At 41.6% G+C, this 21,248-nt stretch overlaps 1 protein-coding gene and 1 non-coding gene across 8 annotated transcripts; both read left to right on the top strand.

Moving 5' to 3' along the window:
• Nucleotides 1-628: 628 nt before the first annotated feature.
• On the top strand, nt 629-20,367 carry LOC133970590 (transportin-2-like). Of its 7 annotated transcripts, XR_009924325.1 has the most exons (31): nt 640-747; nt 2,275-2,374; nt 2,923-2,998; nt 3,493-3,642; nt 3,913-4,019; nt 4,581-4,714; nt 5,223-5,304; nt 5,426-5,548; nt 5,768-5,886; nt 5,999-6,059; nt 6,298-6,472; nt 6,680-6,832; nt 7,022-7,247; nt 7,434-7,605; nt 8,230-8,316; nt 8,497-8,604; nt 8,699-8,857; nt 9,451-9,538; nt 9,752-9,850; nt 10,358-10,393; nt 10,566-10,661; nt 10,962-11,037; nt 11,415-11,514; nt 11,611-11,685; nt 17,783-17,928; nt 18,145-18,218; nt 18,663-18,738; nt 19,118-19,263; nt 19,479-19,552; nt 19,768-19,841; nt 20,057-20,367. XR_009924325.1 is itself a non-coding variant. In XM_062407502.1 (26 exons), the coding sequence occupies exons 2-25, from the start codon at nt 2,276-2,278 to the stop codon at nt 12,254-12,256; spliced, it is 2,709 nt and encodes a 902-aa protein (XP_062263486.1). In that variant the 5' UTR covers nt 629-751; nt 2,275; the 3' UTR covers nt 12,257-12,297; nt 12,513-15,422. The 7 variants fall into 7 exon arrangements, 4 of the variants coding, with proteins under 4 accessions (XP_062263486.1, XP_062263485.1, XP_062263488.1 ...); XR_009924326.1 differs by lacking the exon at nt 19,479-19,552; XR_009924327.1 differs by lacking the exons at nt 18,145-18,218; nt 18,663-18,738; nt 19,118-19,263; nt 19,479-19,552.
• LOC133971655 (small nucleolar RNA SNORD41) lies at nt 4,764-4,830 on the top strand. Its single transcript, XR_009924405.1, has one exon. It is a non-coding gene; the product is annotated as a small nucleolar RNA SNORD41 (small nucleolar RNA).
• Nucleotides 20,368-21,248: the final 881 nt, after the last annotated feature.

Raw genomic sequence — 21,248 nt, 5'->3', positions numbered from 1 at the left:
GGTCACAACAAGCTTAAAAAAATATATATTAAGTTTAATTCTGTTGCAAATATTCAGAAACTTCCAGATTATAATATAAAATAAATAATGACTGGGGAAATATATATATATACCACTGACACCTCAGGAGTGGAGTTGATTGTTTACGGCTCAGCATCAAAGGATTCATGGTCCATGTGTCCACGATACAGAACATCGTGTTTTAATGGCGAGTAATCAAGCTTTGACGCCACCGTTGAGCCATTTTGGTGACGCCCGCTGAAAATTCTTGCAGAATACATACATTTTCACCACTTTCTAACTTTCTGCAAATTTTTAGCATGTTAAAGCCAATTAATTTGCCTGAATAATAATAATCTTTACAATTTCAATAGGGCCTCACGTCTGTCAGTGCCTGTCAGTGCTCGGGCCCTAATAAACAATAATAATATTAAACCACCCTGTAAAGATTCGACTTATAAAAGAAAACATTTCCTGGCATGTCATCTATTCCTGACATTGTTATTTGTGGTTTGTTTGTGGGTTTTAAACTCATTTATGTTAGTATGTAAATGTGAAGGCAAAAAAAGAAAAAAAAAAAAGGCGAACACGTTCTGAGATCTCGCGTAGTTAGCAAAAAGTCGGTCCCACGGAAGCCGCCATAGGTCAGTTGCAATCGGCGTGCTCATTTGAACCGGAGGAACCGCTACGAAGAAGAGGGGAAGAAGAGCGGCCCAGTCCTGAAAATCAACCTTTCAACTCGACATTGTAGGTACATTACATCCGTGTGTCGCGCTTACCGGCAGATCGCGTCGATTCCACCGCCCGATCGGCCTCGTTGTTCCGATAAAACGAGTTTAAGTAACCGATATGTAGCATTAGCCTGGCTGTTAGCATTAGCTTCATCGTCAGACACAGGCTGGGCGACTTAGCGGCTAACACCAGCTTGCAAAACGTGTTCACCGGGTTTATTCCTTCTTTCTGGCTGCCAGAGTTATTTTAACCACGATTTCGCACACGAGTACTCGGATGTTATCTTTCTTTAACAGGATACCCCGGTCCGTGGCTTCATTTCGGGCAGCAAACGGTGCTTTTGCGGCGGTTTCCAGTGCCGGGCGCCCTGGAAACACCCAGGCTCGAAAGTGCAGTGCAGAGCAGGCCCGAGTTAGAAGAAGGGCAACTTTGCTCGCACCGGCTCCGCTGGTTGTAAACACCGCAAAACGGGTCATAATCGACCGTTAAATGATGAGATATAACGAGGGGGAGGTGATTATAGCAGTCAAAGTGGAGTTAAGGGGGAAACTATCTGGGCTGTTAGCTTGGAGCAGGGTTTGTGTCGAGGTGGTTTCTGCTCAAACTTCACTCGAGGACATTTATCCCCCAACCACCGAGGAGGGGGGGGGGGGTACCTAAACTCCGCTTCTCGGCTAAACTTCTCCCACATTCCGTCCAACCACGGGCGGACACGACCCCCCCTCCCTCTCCGCACACCACGCCAGGGCCGTGTTCAGTCGTGACGGGGTCGGCCACATGTGCTCCGCAGCTCCGGGATTGAACGCGAGACGTCGAAGCTCGAACGCGTTTCCTGAAAGTCGCCCCAGCGAGCCGGGTGGCGTGGGGGGTGGGGGCCGGATTAACTCTGGAGCGGTTAAGCCGGTTCACGGAGATTTCAGCCGGTCGTTTTAACTAATGCCCTCGTTTTTGAACTGCGAGCCCCCCCCCCCCTCAAAAAAAAAAAACTCTGGAGGAACCTTTGTGCCCCCTCGTCTACCCACATGCTCCCGCTGTCCTGCTCCCTTTGCCCCTCGGCCATTCGGCACTTGGGTTGGAAAAAACCTCAACTTATCTAACTTTGAAAACAAGCCATTGTAGCAATGCATTGCAGTGACTGGAAAGGCCTCCCAGTTATTACCAATGATATTCAGACTTAATAACCTCCCATAAAAGAAGGTGAAGTGCAAAGTTCATTACAAAGTAAAAAAGGTATGACAAGAATACTGGTAATATTACATAATCGGCTGGAGTATTAGCGAATCTCAATGTACAAGTGCATCAGATCTTCCTTCTGTTTATATTATATATTCTGTAATTCATTTTAATTGTCCCTTAAAATTTCCTAACCTTACACGTGGCCTCTGGAGATGATGCATTCAAAAAAACATCTGATTACCCCTGATGGTGTTTGTATTCATACTGTCTGATCCGGAGACCACTTGTTTATTAATGTATGCAAATTAACAAACAGGCCCAATTTAGTGTGTGGATTCATTTTATGTGCGTGTTCTTGTCTTTCAGGATGGATTGGCAGCCAGATGAGCAGGGACTTCAACAGGTCCTCCAACTGCTCAAAGACTCGCAGTCGCCTAACACAGTCACGCAGAGAGCTGTCCAACAAGTATCCTACTACAGCGTGGCCGGGTGGTCTGAAGAGATGTTTTACTAGTTTGTGACGTGTTTATGCCGATGCAATGTTGACCTGTGCTTGCAGTGTACTGTCCACAGTTTGAGAATTTTTCTGTGGGTGCCCATGAGTTATATTCCACTGGCCACTGTGTTGCGTTTACATGAATTGAAGTCGTATGTCAGGATCCTCACCTTTTGTCTGCACCAGATTTGACCTTTTCATACATATTACACTCAATGTAAGCCTAATTAGTTTCATAGGGATCTCTGCATTATTTCTGTAGGAAGTCGCAAAAGCGAAAATAACCCGTCCTGGTGGAAGTAATAAAAATTCCATAAAAGTCTTGAGGTCACTGAAAATCTATTTAGGCAAATAGAAAAATATTATATGTGAGAAACTGCAGATTACATGTACAGACAAACATGGTTCATCCTTTTCCCAGTGTGAAACTGAATAACAAGAGTTAGCCTTTGAGAACCAAAGTTGGATTGTTGAAGTTGGAAGCTCTAAAGGGAAAAAGTCCTTAACTTTCATGACAGAAACTTGAACAACTCAACCAGTTCCCCGACTTCAACAACTATCTCATCTTTGTCCTCACACGCCTCAAAACTGAAGGTGAGTAGCCAAACCTGTTCGCCCCTCCAACGTGTCTGATATAGGTCGCCATTGACAGGGATGATGCCGGAGGTGAAGGGTGGCAATCACAGATTGTTGAATAGTAGAATTTGGCTAAGAGCTGATCCAACCTCTCAAACCCTTTTCCATTGATAAAATATCAGTATGTGTCCTTTATAACCTTTTCAGTCAATCAGAATAAACTATTAATGGTCTAGAACAAGATAATAAACATTTACATGAGCAAAAATAAATGTTGGTGATTGAAGGAAATGTGTAGTTGCATGGTTAAATTGCCTGCTATTCCACACAATGAATCGTACATATTGTAATACAGGAAAGGGGAACGTGACAGCTGTTAACAGTAATGTTTAGGTTATTACCCTGAGCTGTTGGAAATGGTATTTATAGTAGAAAATCTAATATCGGGACATCCTTTCAAGGTACTCTCACTGATTGGGATATTTACTCTTTATTTTGTACCCTCTGTTCAGATGAACCAACTCGCTCTCTGAGTGGTCTGATTCTGAAGAACAATGTTAAAGCCCACTACCAGAATTTCCCCCCGACTGTTGCCGAATTCATCAAGCAGGAATGTCTCAACAACATCGGCGACCCATCGCCGCTCATTCGTGCCACCATTGGTGAGTTTGTGTTTTTTGTCGTCGATGTGTGTAGTGAATGCTACAGTCTATCATGGGTTCTTTTTGTGGGGGACTTTCAATCCACTCACCAAGTGCTCCTTTTCTGTTTACACCTGGAGATGATTACAATTAAATCACCTGAGTATCTGTGAAGGTATTTGTATTCATACTGTCTGATCCAGAGCTGCTGCAAAGACAACTGCTCGTCATCCTTTTAATTATGATTCTATCTGAAGTCGGATTTCTTCTGCCCAACCTTTTCACCTCTAGGCATCCTCATCACTACTATTGCCTCCAAGGGAGAGCTACAGACGTGGCCTGAACTACTGCCACAGCTCTGCAACTTGCTCAACTCGGAAGACTACAACACCTGCGAGGTTTGCACTTACCTTAATATGTGATTATTCTTTCGGTGAAAACAAGCACTGACACTTAAGTCAAAACCTTGCACATCCATTGAGGTGTATTCACTTATTCTGGAAGATAAGATCTTTGCCCAGGTTGAATGTGTGGGTTTAGTCATGCAGAGAATTACATGAGGTTCCCAGACTCAATGGAATGTACAAGTAACTAATGAAGAGAATGGTCAGACATTAGTGATAGAGCACATCTCACTGTTAAAAAGACATGACTCAGTTTTACTGATTATGCTACAATCACATACATCCTTTAAAAATGTTTAATGAAATATTAAAATTATTAGTGGAAGCTCTGAACGGCCTATCCTAAGTGTGAGAATTCTCTTGATTGTGTAGAGAAATCTTTAGCCTTTGTAACTAAAACAATTTCTTTGAAAACTATGATGTAAGTGATGCCTGTGCAGTGAATTCAGTGCTCCTGCTCCCGTTTGATTTTCTGATGCAGTCTCATTCTCTCCTCTGTGTCCCTGTATGTTTGCGTTTGATTTGACAGCCTCTCTATGTATGTCCGTGTCTCAGGGCTCGTTTGGAGCACTGCAGAAGATCTGCGAGGACTCGTCTGAGCTGCTGGACAGCGACGCTCTGAACAGACCCCTCAACATCATGATACCTAAGTTTCTTCAGTTCTTCAAGCACTGCAGCCCCAAAATCAGGTACAGGGCAGAAAACGAGTCATTTCTCAGTGCACTCTGCTGTTAGCATCTGGAAGTGATGCAAACCAACATCTGACTTACAGTGAAGGTGTTTGTATTCATACTGTCTGATCCAGATATTTCATGTTTACCCCTTACACTGAAACAATATTCATATTTAGTAATGTATTGATTCCTAGCAGGATTTAGTCAGTGGTGCACTGTATGTGATATTTTATCCATTTTCAGAATGAGGCATTAATTGAGCCTCACTGATGCAAACTTTTAAATACATTTTCCGCAGAGTAATATATCCCTACATCTTTTCACCCAGTGTTCCACCTGGTTTCATTTATTTTAATGAAATATTAACTACGTGTTAAATTAAATTGTCAAACTTTCCCTGTATAAAAGTATAATATTTGTAATGACAAACCATTTTTTAGAGAACGGCTGTCGTTAATTATCTGTTCGACTCAACCCACAACACACGTTCCACTGGATTGATAAAATTCTGTCATCCCTGCAGGTCCCATGCCATCGCCTGCGTGAACCAGTTCATCATAGGGAGAGCTCAGGCCCTAATGGACAACGTAGATACTTTCATAGAGGTGAGCTGAGTTGGAACAATCAATCAATCAGGTTGTCTTTGAATAATACAGTAGACCATACAATCAAACACCAATCTCTCACATTAAATATCTCTCTTCTTATTCCTTCTCTCCCCTCTAGAGCCTTTTTGCGCTGGCAACAGACGAGGACTCAGAGGTTCGAAAGAATGTGTGCCGAGCCCTGGTCATGCTCCTGGAGGTCCGCATCGACCGCCTCATCCCCCACATGCACAGCATCATCCAGGTGAGCTCAGCTGCGCACTCTTTGTACGTCCACTTAATTAGTCTTTTGGCATCTGGACATGATGACAATCCCAGCTCATTGAATTACAATGATACCTTAAGTTCCTAAAATATCCGATCCAGATTTACCAGTTGTTTCTGCAAACTGTCACTGGTATTTTTCTCTTTCCCCACTGTTATCAATGAGTCTGAAATATTTGGTTTTCCTCATCTCTTGCAGTACATGCTGCAGCGGACCCAGGACCCCGATGAGAATGTGTCCCTTGAGGCCTGTGAATTTTGGTTGACTCTAGCTGAGCAGCCCATCTGTAAGGAGATGCTGTCTGGACACCTGGTGCAGTAAGTAGAACTTCTGTCCATGACTACGATAATTTCATTGGATAAATAACCAACACACTACATTTTTTTTTTCAAAAACTAATCTTTATTCTTCCCTCCCTTTTAAATATAGACTGATACCAATCTTGGTGAATGGGATGAAATACTCGGAGATCGACATTATACTGTTAAAGGTGAGCTCTCTTTTTGTTCTTGCCCCGCTATACAACACCTGCTGAAATATTCCATTCCCTCTTTGACTGAAAACCAGTCTCATAGCCGTAAATAATTTGTGATGGAAAATCCGAAACAAAGACATCGTTCATGAGGAAGATGATGATCTAGAACCGACCCTAGTGCATTTTTAAATCAGTGTCTACGTATGATGAAGGTGCAGTGCAGCTGAAGTAGAAATTCTGTGTGTCTGTCCAGGGTGATGTGGAGGAGGAGGATGAAGCAGTACCAGACAGCGATCAGGACATCAAGCCCCGGTTCCACAAGTCCCGCACTGTCACGTTGCAGCACGAAGGGGGGGAGGGAGAGGAGGGTGAGGACATTGAAGACGATGATGACGACGATGACGACACACTGTCGGACTGGAACCTGCGTAAGTTGAGGACAAATACAGTTACAGCTATGTTCTCTTTAAACCTTTTTTCTCTAGGTTTTTACACACATTTTAAGTAGAAACTTCCCAAGATGTTTCGTAGTTTTAACCCTAGGATGTTGCCTTGAGAGCAGTTTTAGGAAAACATCCGCTCTAAGGTCACGTTGTAAAACAGTGTTGTTATAGAGGTTTTTCTCTTGGGTGTAGGAAAGTGTTCTGCTGCAGCCCTCGATGTGCTGGCCAATGTGTTCCGTGACGACCTGCTACCACACCTCCTTCCCCTCCTGAAGGGCCTGCTTTTCCACCCGGACTGGGTCATCAAGGAGTCGGGGATCCTGGTGCTCGGGGCCATTGCTGAGGGTAAGGCTCCACACATTTTCATTGAAACAAGCATGATGTGCTTTCTTTAAGGTCGCTAGTATACAAATGGCTTTTCTAAGGAAAATCAAACTATTCAGAAAAACAGAATTAGGTAGAATCGCGCAACTAATATGTCTGCGATAAAACGCATAACAATAAAGTAACAATCTCCTCTTCCCATGGTGTCAGGCTGCATGCAGGGAATGGTGCCCTACCTGCCGGAGTTGATCCCTCACCTCATCCAGTGTCTTTGTGAAAAGAAGGCCCTAGTGCGCTCCATTGCCTGTTGGACCCTGAGTCGTTATGCACATTGGGTGGTCTCCCAGCCCCCAGATTCCTTCCTCAAACCCCTCATGACAGAGCTTCTCAAACGCATCCTTGACAGCAACAAGAGGGTGCAAGAAGCTGCCTGCAGGTGAGCTGCTTCACACTCGTCCTTTCGTATGTGGATTTGATGAAAATCCCATTTCATTGACAAACAATGATACACTTTGTTCCCATATTGTTCTCTGATCAACATCCTGCATGTATTGTTCCTGGACCAGTAAAATTTAGATTACATGATTCAATGCTAATGTCCTCCATCTTGGATTTCTCCTAGTGCGTTTGCCACCCTAGAGGAGGAGGCATGTACAGAGCTGGTTCCCTACCTGAGCTTCATCCTGGACACGCTGGTCTTTGCCTTCGGGAAGTACCAGCACAAGAATCTCCTCATCCTCTACGATGCCATAGGAACTCTGGCAGACTCAGTGGGTCACCATCTCAATCAGCCTGTAAGTGCCTGTGCAAAACATTCTGGGAAAGGTCTTTTATCGAGTTTAGAATTGGGAAAATCATTTTGGGAAATTTACTTAGTTGACCAATAGTTGGATGACAAGATTGATACCACTGATACTTGTTTTACACTTTAGTTTTCTGTAAATTACAAAAACAATATAAAGCAGTCTTTAGAGACATGTTTTATAACGATTAACCTTATCTTAGTTCTCTCTGTACTGCTGGCTCGCCACACTCTGTGATGATCACTCATCAGACATTCGAAATCTGAATACATGTTGTGGATGATTTTTGATTCTGAGAAGTGTGGCTAGTGTTTTGTAGTTATAGGGAGGAAGAGCAATTAGCAGTTTCTACACAGAATTTTCCCACTCAAGACAGTGTAGGTGCCAATTCGGCAGCACTCATGCAAGTTGATCACCCAATAGCTGACCTATCATTGAGTTGCAGTTCTGACCAAATTATATTTCCAATGACACAGTGCAGGTTTTATGCAGGTTATACAATAATAATGGTATGAAGTGATTCAAAGGTGTTTGTTGGTTTCTCCTTTCTTACCATTTCATTAAGAAGTAAATAAGAATGGCAGAGAGATCTAATCGGTTCCTATCATTTCTCAGGAGTATATTCAGAAGTTGATGCCCCCCCTTATTGCAAAGTGGAATGAGCTGAAGGATGAGGACAAGGATCTTTTCCCACTGCTAGAGGTGAGCATTTAGTTTTCTAACAGTGTGTCCGATTACACAACTAACAAAGGATCATGTTAAAGGGTGAATCATATGATTGCATGAAGAGTGTCACCTGACCAAAAGTATGTTTTATCCCATTGGGTATTTGACTGCCTTCAAGAAATGTAATGTAATTTTTCATCTTTGTGTTTCTTCCAGTGTTTGTCATCCGTAGCCACTGCTCTGCAGAGCGGCTTTTTGCCTTACTGTGAGCCTGTCTATCAGCGCTGTGTCACTCTAGTCCAGAAGACACTAGCTCAGGCTATGGTGAGATCATGCGCATAGTAAATAGGTTGTATGTTGTTTTTTTTCTCGAGTCTTGAAGAAGAGACATTGAACCTTTTTTGTCGTCTCTGCACAGATGTACAACCAGCATCCAGACCAGTATGAGGCTCCTGACAAGGATTTTATGATCGTTGCCCTGGATCTGCTGAGCGGCCTGGCCGAGGGATTGGGGGGGAATGTGGAACAGCTGGTTTCCAGGTCCAACATTATGACGCTCCTTTTCCAGTGTATGCAGGTATAACAGTGTTTTCCTTATTTGTTTCCATGATTTTCTAACACACATAAAAAATGCACGCAAAGATGCATCAGGTTATACACAGTATAAAACCTGGCCGCTTTTGGAACAGTAGTGATAAAAATGAGTTTAGAATTGGGACGTCGTTTTGGGAAATTTACTTAGTTTGTCAATAGTTTGATGAGAAGATTGATACCACTGATACTTGTCTTACACTTTGGTTTTCTGTAAATTACACAAACAATATCTAACAGTATTTAGTGTGAGTCACTTGACCTGAGAGACATGTTTTATAACGATTAACCTTATCATAGTTCTAGATGTCTACTGCTGGCTCGCCACACTCCGTGATGATCACTATCAGACATTCGAAATCTGAATACATGTTGCGGATGACTTTTGATTCTGAGAAGTGTGGCTAGTGGTTTCCAGTCTCGCTAAAGTCTTTCCTACAGTTTTTCTTTTCTTACCATTCATTAAGAAGTAAATAAGAATGGCAGAGAGATCTGATCGGCTCCTATCATTTTTAGGGAGTATATTCAGAAGTTGATGCTCAGATGACACAAAGTATAAAACATGTTATCTTTTTGCAGGACACAATGCCTGAAGTGAGGCAAAGCTCGTTTGCTCTGTTGGGTGATCTAACTAAGGCCTGCTTCGTCCATGTGAAGCCTTGTATTGGTGAGTGTGCTTCACCTCTGCGTTGAGCAATTTATTGCATCACCTCTCCTTTACTGTCTGGCTATGGGGGAGCATTCTGCACTGATGCATTGTTACACCTGTTAATATTAAGCCGTAGATGGTGCAGTGGCTTCACAGATGGGAGGATGTAAAATAGTTGAATTGGGTATAAGTGAATGTGTTGTAAGCAATGTGTCTGTGTTTTCCCTCCAGCTGAGTTCATGCCAATCTTGGGGCTCAACCTGAACCCAGAATTTATCTCCGTGTGTAACAACGCCACCTGGGCCATTGGGGAGATCTCCATGCAAATGGGTGAGAAAGCAGGTCACACCTTCTTTTTTTTTTTTTAACAAATGGTGGCCTTCACTGAGTACAAGTGCAGATTATCTGGAAATGATGACACACCCAGCTCATTGACACACAATGATACATTATGTTCCTATATCTTCTGATCCAGATGATGCACTTGTCATATGGCTCATACTTAACGGCTCAGTGTTTGCTATATTTATCTTTTATACAGATTTGCTTGTGTGTGACCTAACAAATGCAACTTGGTCAGCAGGTCTGTGCACACAGCACTGCCTCCTTCCGTGACTCATTAACAGTTTTTGTTTTGGCAACTGGTAGATCTTTGTTTCAGTCAATTAAAGGCATTTTTAGTAAAGGTTTCCTGATAGTGAACGTGGGTTTGTTGCAACACTAGATCCAGCCTTCTTATGCTTGTGCATTGTGAGCGTGGGTTTGCTCGCATGCTTTACCGGCGTCATTGCGCGTGATCCAGTCATCCAAGTGACACTCTGTGTGGTATCCTTACAGGCACAGGTGTCAAGCCGCAAACAGGGGATTGTCCAGGTGAGCGTAGGGACACCTGCGAACCAGTCGTCTTTTTCGACCAAAGAGTGCACAAATCTAAAGAGTTTCCTGTCAGATGTGTTTAAGTTTGCTGCAAAATGATTGGCTGTAATTCAACAATTCAGGTCATGTCACTTTAATGAAATGCTCTGTCTCTGTTGTATGTCTCTAGGTGCGGAGATGCAGCCTTATGTGGGCATGGTTCTGCCAAACTTAGTAGAGATCATCAACAGACCCAATACACCCAAGACTCTGTTGGAAAACACAGGTACAAACACACAGTCAAATCAGGGTTTCTGGGGGTCTGAAAGGTCTAATATGTAATTATCTGTATTTAAGGCCTTCAGGTCTCAATTACATTAAAATATTTGACATCTAGTTCTGTACATTAAATTAACACTGCTTCGTTTACACTTAAAATGTTGGTTTTTAAGAGTTATGTTCATGTTTTGGTCTTAATCTTTAATTTAAATCTGCTACAAAACTGAGATGCAGAGTATCAGCTGGATGTTGTCTAATGGTCACATTACGTTGATGTCTATTGTTTTTCTTTTCTCCCTCTGTGCAGCAATTACAATTGGCAGACTGGGTTATGTTTGTCCGCAGGAAGTGGCACCTCAGTTGCAGCATTTCATAAGACCATGGTGAGTCATTTCTTAATATCATTATGAGTAAACAAACTGTGAAATATAAATCACTTCCGCTGATAAATGCATAAGTAGTAATTTAGCTAATTTAACAACAGTAAGTGACTGAATCAATGGCGAAGGAAGGAATCATTTTTAATAGATATGTTTGCCTTCAGTAAAAACGAGTGCCCACTCTGGATATGATGACACACCCAGCTCATTGAAACACAATGATACATTTTGTTCCTATATCTTCTGATCCAGATAATGCACTCCTCAAATGGGCTCATACTCGTATAGGTTACACAGTTCAGAATTGCCATATTCATTGTAAACAGGTTAACATGTGTCAGATCAATACTCTATTGCTTTTTTATTGTACCCACTCTCAGGTGCACGTCGCTAAGGAATATCAGAGATAACGAGGAGAAGGACTCCGCTTTTCGGGGAATCTGTGTTATGATCGGCGTCAACCCTGCAGGAGTGGTGCAGGTAAGGGGATGTGGTTTGAAGCTGTTGGGACTGCGGGGGTAAGAGAGGAGAGCGCTGCATCAGTGAGTGTTGTAGTAACGAGTCTTTTCTATCCAGGACTTCATTTTCTTCTGCGACGCTGTGGCTTCGTGGGTCAACCCCAAGGACGACCTGAGAGACATGTTTTATAAAGTGAGGATGATTAACTTTAACATGCTTTTATTAACTTATCATTTAGTCAGCAGTTCTATCTAGTTATTTGGGGGATTTGGGGATGTTTATCCTTGAATCTAGCCAAGATATACAGTGAAGGAAGTACAAACTTAAATGAACTATAACTTAACTTCAATTAATGCAGAAGTAAAAATGTAACTATATTTAGTGACTGAATCAATGGGAAAGGTAGGAATCATGGATATATTAGCTTTCAGTAAAAACGACAAGGACAAGTGCCCACTATCTGGATATGATGAAACACCCAGCTCATTGAAACACAATGATACATTTTGTTCCTATATCTTCTGATCCAGATGATGCACTTGTCATATGGCTCGTACATAACGGCTCTGTGTTTGAGATGGAGGTGTTGTTACTTCTTGGCAACAGATTCAATTCAACCTTAAATAATTTATTTTATTTTTTTGTATTCTCCAAGATCCTTCACGGCTTCAAAGACCAGGTGGGAGAAGAGAACTGGCAGCAGTTCTCCGAGCAGTTCCCCCCTCTGTTGAAGGAGCGTCTGTCGGCCTGCTACGGCGTCTAACCCAAACTCCCCTTTGTCCACACAGGAAACAGACCTGTTAGGTATGTCCAGCAAACTTCTCCAACATGTTAACAAATCCCCTTCCTTCTGGAAATGATGACACACCCAGCTCATTGACACATGATGATACATTTTGTTCCTATATTTTCTGATCCAGATTCCCCAGCCACTTTTGACCCCATAACTTGTTTCAGTTACGTTGCTGTGTAACAAGATTTTTAAACTTGTTTTTATTTTCCGTTCCTCTCTTTTTCAGGTTAATGTAGGGGAGGGTAACTGGGGAACTCATTGCACTGCCCAGATAGTGGGGGAAAAACGAGCTGGAGGGATGTGGCTGAACTGACCCTCGATCCAGCGGACGGCACCTTTCCCCCGCACCCTGTGTCTCTGAGGGAGGGTGGGAGGAGGGCGGTGGGTGTGGGAGGGTAATCTTGGGATATGCATATACCTCTAGGACTAAACGCCTCACGAAATCCAAACACGCTCAAAAGTGACTTTCGCCAACAGCACCGCAGGGATCCTAGGTAGTTGAGGGCAAAATAGGGGCTGGCTTTGACCTCCCCCTCCTCAATTTGATTATTCTGTTAAGATAGATGACGGCTGGGAGGGGAGGGGGGTGGCAGATGGGTACATAATAAGGATTTATCTGAACCAGCATAGGGTGCCACAGTCCCAAATACCACAATGCACGTAGTCGGTAGAAACTCACAGATGTAGATGCGTTTGAACAGGCCCGTGCAAGAGGCTCAACAAAAACAAACATGCTTTTACTATGTAACAATGCAGGAGATGTGCACAATTATTTTTTCGCCTTTACGGCAAAATTGCATAAACCATTTGTCTGCATATACATGGGTCTTATTCTCTTTTCTCATGAACATTTAGCTGAATTTAATTTCCCTCCTCTTCCCTTGGTTGCTGACTTCCTGTTGACTCACATGTTCCTTTTTCCTCCCTCATTTGAGGGGGGAAAAGTTGCAGTAGGTCTGTCTAAGGTTTCACCACCGTTGTACCAAGTTGTTGCATGACAAATGATCACCTCTGTAGTGACGCATGTTTGAATCAATGACTGTTGTGCTCTTGGATTTATTGCGTTGTCAGTGTAGGGACACTGCCAAAATTTGAAGTTGTCAGGTGCTTGGTTCTTTTCATCCTCGCATTCATACCCATCCCCTGAACAATGTCCACGATAGTTACATGGAGACTGCGTATGTGTGATGGCCAACTATAGGTAGATCAATGCACGCATCAGCTCACGTCTGATGGTTTGAAGAATCACCCTTCCAAGTACTGTAGGCAAAGTCAAGAATCCTTTTTGCTGCTGCTTTGTTTTTAGAGAATATACAAAATCGACTTAATGAGAGCGATAAGACATTACCACCAAGAATGAATTACTGATATAAATGCACTTTTTCTTTTGTAAGAAATGTTGAATTTCACCTTTAAGGCATACAGTAATGAAATACTGATCTTGAGGTATAGTTTTTTTGATAAGTAATTTTAAAAACTGTTAATGGCTTGCTTAAGTAAGCATAATGTTAAGCAATGATAAAAATGACTAGGTTAGACTTGAGGCCTCTTAACATAGTTTTATAATGTAGCCCCTTCTAAGATGGATGGAATAGGATTTAAGAGGGAGACATCTTGATTATAGTATTTTGAATCCACGTCCCAGTGCACCTGTCAATTAATACTTGTGTTTATGGGATGTCCCCGACATTTTCATCACAGCTTCTTTTCTTAAACTGCAGCTGTTTGAGTCGTCAAAGCTTCTCCGTGTCATGAACATTGCATGCTTCTCGATGAGCCTTGCTCCTTTTTTAGCCATTTTGTAACGGGTCCCTTTGGAGGGATCGACTGTATAAGAGCTTTGTCAATGGCAACACAATTCACAGCTGGACTAATAAGGTACTTCTCCAGCTTATGATCTAACAAGTGATTGTTGTTGTTGCCATACCTTTCACCCGTTGATACTGTGTAGGATATGTCTGGGAATACACTGACCGAGTCCTAATAGTTCTCCCCTGACACTGGTAAGCTTATGTGAGAGAGTGGTGGTCTTTATCCAGCTTTATCTTTTGTCATTGTCCATAGTGGACGGTTGTAATGTAAGTGTGTATGGCTGCTTGCCTGTTGGTGTTTTACTAGAACGGTGTGTAAGCGAGTAACTGCTTAGATGTAATTTGCACCAGCCCTACTCTGAAGTGAAGCACAGGGCGTGGTTTGAGTCATGCCTGGGTTCGATGTGGCCAGTGGGAGAATCATTTGCCTGCCAATTCACACGGTTGGTCAGGGCGCTCAAAAGTCTAAGAGGAAGACTCATGAGAAATACTGAAATGGATTCCTGCCTGATTTATATTTAAGAAAAAACAATTATCCTAAAAATGACTGGTTGTGTATTTTAATAAATCAGCATTGACGTTGGACTTTTCCTCAACAAATGAAATGGATCTTTGAATTTTTTTTTGTTGAAGCGCACATGTTGCAGAAGATGATGCAGCAGCGTTTCCATTCGTGACCACTTTTCTAAGCCGTAATGTCCCTGTAGGCTGAATACTGACGGTGACTAGGTTTAACTGGTAGGCGAGTGTTTTGACGTGAGGTGGCCACTCATTCATCAGGGGCAGGACGGATGCTCCTGTGCCACAAAGAATTGGAGAAAAAGGCATCACGTCTCCTCACTATGTTGTGATACACTACGCTACAGAATAAAATTTAAATGCAAGTTTGTCCACAAGTTATTTTTAGTTTCTTTTTCTTTCTTTTTTTACTTTTTCTTTTATTTTGACGTGTTTGTGACCGTTAAGTTTTATTTATTTATTTTTTTTATTTTTGTGCTACAGTGCACAAATTGTTTTGGACTTTAAAAGTTTTTTTTTTTGTTCTTTTTATTTAAAGAATAATTTGTTTTCGTTGTTTTATAGCGGACCATTTGTTTATATCAAATTTGATGTTGTGGTCGGACTGAAGGCGAGTCGGTGCTTGGTGCATACTTTAGGGAAGAATGTGGAAAACTTAATTCATAACTTGTTTCAATCTCATATAAAGGCTGGCAATTGAATTTGATGTAGTACCATTTTTTGCTGAACTGTGGTGCAGGTGGGATATATCCCTTTTTATTTAATTTTTGTGAATAGGGGAAAATAAAAGTTTTTTTTCTATTAAACCTTGAGTGATTGAGTCATTTGTTTGGATTTGGTTTGTTAATCGATGTATTCAGAGAGATATTCTTTGGTCTTCATAATTGTTAAATGTCAGCTGATGTCTTTGCGACAAGACCTCGTGACAGAGCTTCTGAAACTCATCCTGGACGACAACAAGAGTCTGCCTGCAGGTGAGCTGCTTCTCACTTGTCCTTTTCGTATGTGGATATATTTGTTGTAAAACAATGTTAAAGAGATTTTTCTCTTGGGTCTAGGAAAGTGTTCTGCTGCAGCCCTTGATGTGCTGGCAAATGTTTTCCTTGACGACCTGCTGCCACACCTTCTCCTCCTGAAGGACCCGGACTGGGTCATCAAGGAGTCTGGCATCCTGCTGCTCGGGGCCATTGCTGAGGGTAAGGCTCAGTGGATAATAGCTCTCACAGAAGAGACTACATGTTGTTACTGCTCAGTTATTATGGAGTGATCATTGCATATTTTATCACTCATCAGTGGGTTAAATCCCAGCTCATTGACAAACAATGATACACTTCGTTCCCATATTGTTCTGTGATCCACATACTGCATGTGTTGCTCCTTGACCCGTAGAACTAGCTGACAGGAGTCAACACTAATGTCCTCCATCTTGGCTTTCTCTTAGTGCGTTTGCCACCCTAGAGGAGGAGGCATGTACGGAGCTGGTTCCCTACCTGAGCTTCATCCTGGACACGCTGGTCTTTGCCTTCAGGAATTACCAGCACAAGAATCTCCTCATCCTCTACGATGCCATAGGAACTCTGGCAGACTCAGTGGGTCACCACCTCAATCAGCCTGTAAGTTGGAAAGCTCTTATTTCTTCATCTATTTGTTAAAAGGAGTTGGAGGTCTAAGTTGGCCCCTATTCGAGCAGTAGTGATAAAAATGAGTTTAGAATTGGGACGTCCTTTTGGGAAGTTTACTTAGTTGGCCAATAGTATGATGAGAAGATTGATACCACTGATTCTTGTCTTACACTTTGGATTTCTGTAAATTACACAAACAATATCTAACAGTATTTAGTGTGAGTCACTTGACCTGAGAGACATGTCTTATAACGATTAACCTGGTCTTAGTTCTAGATGTCTACTGCTGGCTCGCCACACTCCGTGATGATCACTATCAGACATTCGAAATCTGAATACATGTTGCGGATGACTTTTGATTCTGAGAAGTGTGGCTAGTGGTTTCCAGTCTCGCTAAAGTCTTTCCTACAGTTTTTCTTTTCTTACCATTCATTAAGAAGTAAATAAGACTGGCAGAGAGATCTAATCGGTTCCTATCATTTTTAAGGAGTATATTCAGAAGTTGATGCTCAGGTAACACAAAATATAACTCATGTGGTGTTTATCTTTTTGCAGGACACGAGGCCTGATGTGAGGCAAAGCTCGTTAGCTCTGTTGGGTGATCTAACTAAGGCCTGCTTCGTCCATGTGAAGCCTTGTATTGGTGAGTGTGCTTCACCTTTGCGTTGAGCAATTTATCCATGCAAATGGGTGAGGAAGCAGGTCACAAATGGTTGCCTTCACTGAATACAAGTGCCAATTATCTGGATATGATGACACACCCAGCTCATTGACACACAATGATACATTATGTTCCTATATCTTCTGATCCAGATGTTGCACTTGTAATGTGGCTCGTACTTAAAGGCTCCTTGTTTTCTATATTTATCTTGCTTGTGTGTGACCTAACAAATGGCCGTCAGGTCTATAATACATTAGAATATTAGACCTCTAGGTCTTAACGTTAAATTAACACTACTTCGGTTACTCTTAAAATTATGTTCTTAAAAGTTATTTTTTTATGTTAATGTTTTGGTCTTAATCTTTACTTTAAATCTGCTAAAAACCTGAGAGATGCAGAGTATCAGCTGGATGTTGTCTAATGGTCACACTCATTAGTTGATGTGTATTGTTTTTCCCTTCTCTCTCTGTGCAGGAATTCCAATTGGCAGACTGGGTCATGTTTGTCCACAGGAAGTGGCACCTCAGCTGCAGTATGTCATAAAACCATGGTGAGTCATATCTTAACATCATATTATGAGTAAACAAACGGTGAAATATAAATCAGTTTCTTTGATAAATGCATCATAAGTAATTTATCTACTTTAATTACATTTAGTGACAATCAATGGGGAAGGAAGGAATATTTTTAATAGATATATTTGCCTTCAGTAAAAACGAGTGCCCACTCTGGATATGATGACACACCCAGCTCATTGATACATGATGATACATTATGTTCCTATATCTTCTGATCCAGATGATGCACTCCTCGTGTTTTTACTTCTTGGCAACGGATTCAATTCATTCTTAAATAAATTTGTGTATTTTTTGTATTCTCCAAGATCCTTCATGGCTTCAAAGACCAGGTGGGAGAAGAGAACTGGCAGCAGTCCTCCGAGCAGTTCCCCCCCTCTGTTGAAGGAGCGACTGTCTGCTACAGCATCTAACCCAAACGCCCCCTGGTCCACACAGGAAACACACCTGTTAGGTATGTCCAGCAAACATCTCCAACAAGTTAACCAATCCCCTGCCTTCTGGAAATGATGACAAACCCAGCTCATTGAAACACAATGATACATTTTGTTCCTATATCTTCTGATCCAGATTCTCTCACTAGTTTTGACCTGTAACTTGTTACAGTTACTAGTTGCTGTGTAACGTGATTTTTAAACTGGTTTTTATTTTCCATTCCTCTCTTTTTCAGATTAATATAGGGGAGGGTAACTGGGGAGCTCACCCCAACCTCCCCCTGGTCCACACAGGAAACAGACCTGTTAGGTATGTCACTCAAACATCTCCAACATGTTAACTAATCCCCTGCCTTCTGGAAATGATGAAACACCCAGCTCATTGACACACAATGATACATTTTGTTCCTATATCTTCTGATCCAGATGTTGCACATGTTGCATTTGTCTCGTACTTAAAGGCTCCGTGTTTGCTATATTTATCGTTTAAACAGATTGCTTCTGTGTGACCTACCATATGGCCTTTCAGTCTATAAGACATTAGAATATAAGACATCTAGGTCTGTACGTTAAATTAACACTGCTTCGTTTACACTTAAAATGTTGGTTTTTAAGAGTTATGTTAATGTTTTGGTCTTAATCTTTAATTTAAATCTGCTAAAAACCTGAGAGATGCAGAGTGTCAGCTGGATGTTGTCTAATGGTCACACTCATTAGTTGATGTGTATTGTTTTTCTTTTCTCCCTCTGTGCAGCAATTACAATTGGCAGACTAGGTCATGTTTGTCCACAGGAAGTGGCCCCACAGTTGAAGAATTTTATAAAACCATGGTGAGTCATTTCTGAATATCATATTATGAGTAAACAAACAGTGAAATATAAATCACTTTGTTTGATAAATGCATAAGTAGTTATTGAGCTACTTTAACTACATTTAGTGACTGAATCAATCAAGACGGAAGTAATATTTTTAAATAGATATATTTGCCTTCAGTAGAAATGAGTGCCCACTATCTGGATATGATGACACACCCAGCTCATTGACACACAATGATACATTATGTTCCTATATCTTCTGATCCAGATGATGCACTCCTCAAATGGGCTCGTTCTTAAAGGCTCCGTGTTTGAGATGGAGGTGTTGTTACTTCTTGGCAACAGATTCAATTCAATCTTAAATAAATTCTTTTATTTTTTTGTATTCTCCAAGATCCTTCATGGCTTCAAAGACCAATCGGGAGAAGAGAACTGGCAGCAGTTCTCCGAGCAGTTTGCCCCCTCTGTTGAAGGAGCGTCTGCCTGCTACGGCGTCTAACCCAAACTCCCCCTGGTCCACACAGGAAACACACCTGTTGGGTATGTCCAGCAAACATCTCCAACAAGTTAACCAATCCCCTGCCTTCTGGAAATGATGACACACCCAGCTCATTGACACATGATGATACATTTTGTTCCTATATCTTCTGATCCAGATTCTCTCACTAGTTTTGACCCGTAACTTGTTACAGTTACTAGTTGCTGTGTAACGAGATTTGAAACTGTTTTTTGTTTTCCATTCCTCTCTTTTCCAGGTTAATATAAGGGAAGGTAATTGGGGAGCTCACCCGAAACTCCCCCTGGTCAACACAGGAAACACACCTGTTAGGTATGTCCAGCAAACATCTTCAACATGTTAACCAATCCCCTGCCTTCTGGAGATGATGACACACCCAGCTCATTGAAACACAATGATACATTTTGTTCCTATATCTTCTGATCCAGATTCTCTCACTAGTTTTGAACCGTAACTTGTTACAGTTACTAGTTGCTGTGTAACGAGATTTTAAACTGGTTTTTATTTTCCATTCCTCTCTTTTTCAGGTTAATATAGGGGAGGGTAACTGGGGAGCTCAGCCAAACCTCCCCCTGGTCAACAAAGGAAACACACCTGTTAGGTATGTCCATCAAACTTCTTCAACATGTTAACCAATCCCCTGCCTTCTGGAAATGATGACACACCCAGCTCATTGAAACACAATGATACATTTTGTTCCTATATCTTCTGATCCAGATTCCCCAACCACTTTTGACCCCATAACTTGTTTCAGTTACGTTGCTGTGTAACAAGATTTTTAAACTTGTTTTTATTTTCCATTCCTCTCTTTTTCAGGTTAATGTAGGGGAGGGTAACTGGGGAGCTCATTGCACTGCCCAGATCGTGGGGGAAAAACGAGCTGGAGGGATGTGGCTGACCTTGACCCTCGACTCAGCGGATGGCACCTTTCCCCGCACCCTATGTCTCTGAGGGAGGGGTGAGGAGGGTGGTGGGTGTGGGAGGGTAAACTGGGGATATGCATATACCTCTAGGACTAAACGCCTCACAAAGTCCAATTTTTTGCTGAACTGTGTTGCAGGTAGGATTTATCCCTTTTTTTTTTCTTGAATTTGTGAATAGGGAAAATAAAATATATTTCTATTAAACCTTAAGTGATTGAGTCATTTGTCTGGAAGCTTGTTCTTAAACGATGTTTTCAATGAGGAATATTCTTGAGCTTAAGAAATTTGAAAATGTCAGCTGTATTTAACCAATGGAAGCTCGTTCAAATTGAGTTGAGCCCAACAGAAGTTGACATTTTGGCAGCTCGGGCTGAAACTAACAGGTATAAAAATATCTGATACCAATATAACTGCCAATTTGTTAAAGTTTGGCCATAAGTCCTTAGCTGCCATTATCTTTAGATGAGGGCAGGTCTTTGTCCTGTATAAAATACTGTTCCATTCATGGGTTTACATTCTTAAACGCAGCAAAAATTTAGTTGAAAAGGTGTTAGAGTTGTAAATATTGCTGTTGATTGCCTGGTTTCAATCCTTAAAGAGATAAAATATTGAGGTGCTGTTTTCCAGTCAAACCACAAATTAAATTTTAAAAACAAATAGAACCAAATACATACTAATAAGAGATCCATAAATTCTTATGAATGGATCATGTAATTGAATTGAGCTCATGCAAGATGTAGTGAAAAGCTGGTTGAACAGGAAAGACAGAAGGGAATGGATGTGTTCATGTAAGGTGGGGAAACCTTTCAGTTCACCTCACCCCCATTCCCTCAGTATTATGAATACATTATCTTTAATGGTCTAGGCTGATTGTAGTTGCGTAATTCAAGTCATCCCTGGGTTCTATGTGGCAAGTGGGAGAATCACTTACTTGCCAAATAACATCGGTTCTTCAGGGTATTTAAGCCTTAGATGAAGAATTATGGAAAATACCCAGACTGAATACTTTACTAAGCCTTCCTGCTCATGTTGGACCGAAACTGTGAGGTATTGGTTTAACCCAGGTCAATAATGAAGCCAAGGAA

This window comes from Platichthys flesus, chromosome 16, assembly GCF_949316205.1.
Source record: "Platichthys flesus chromosome 16, fPlaFle2.1, whole genome shotgun sequence".
Taxonomy (NCBI): domain Eukaryota; kingdom Metazoa; phylum Chordata; class Actinopteri; order Pleuronectiformes; family Pleuronectidae; genus Platichthys; species Platichthys flesus.
This window is presented reverse-complemented; position numbering and strand designations above follow the sequence as displayed.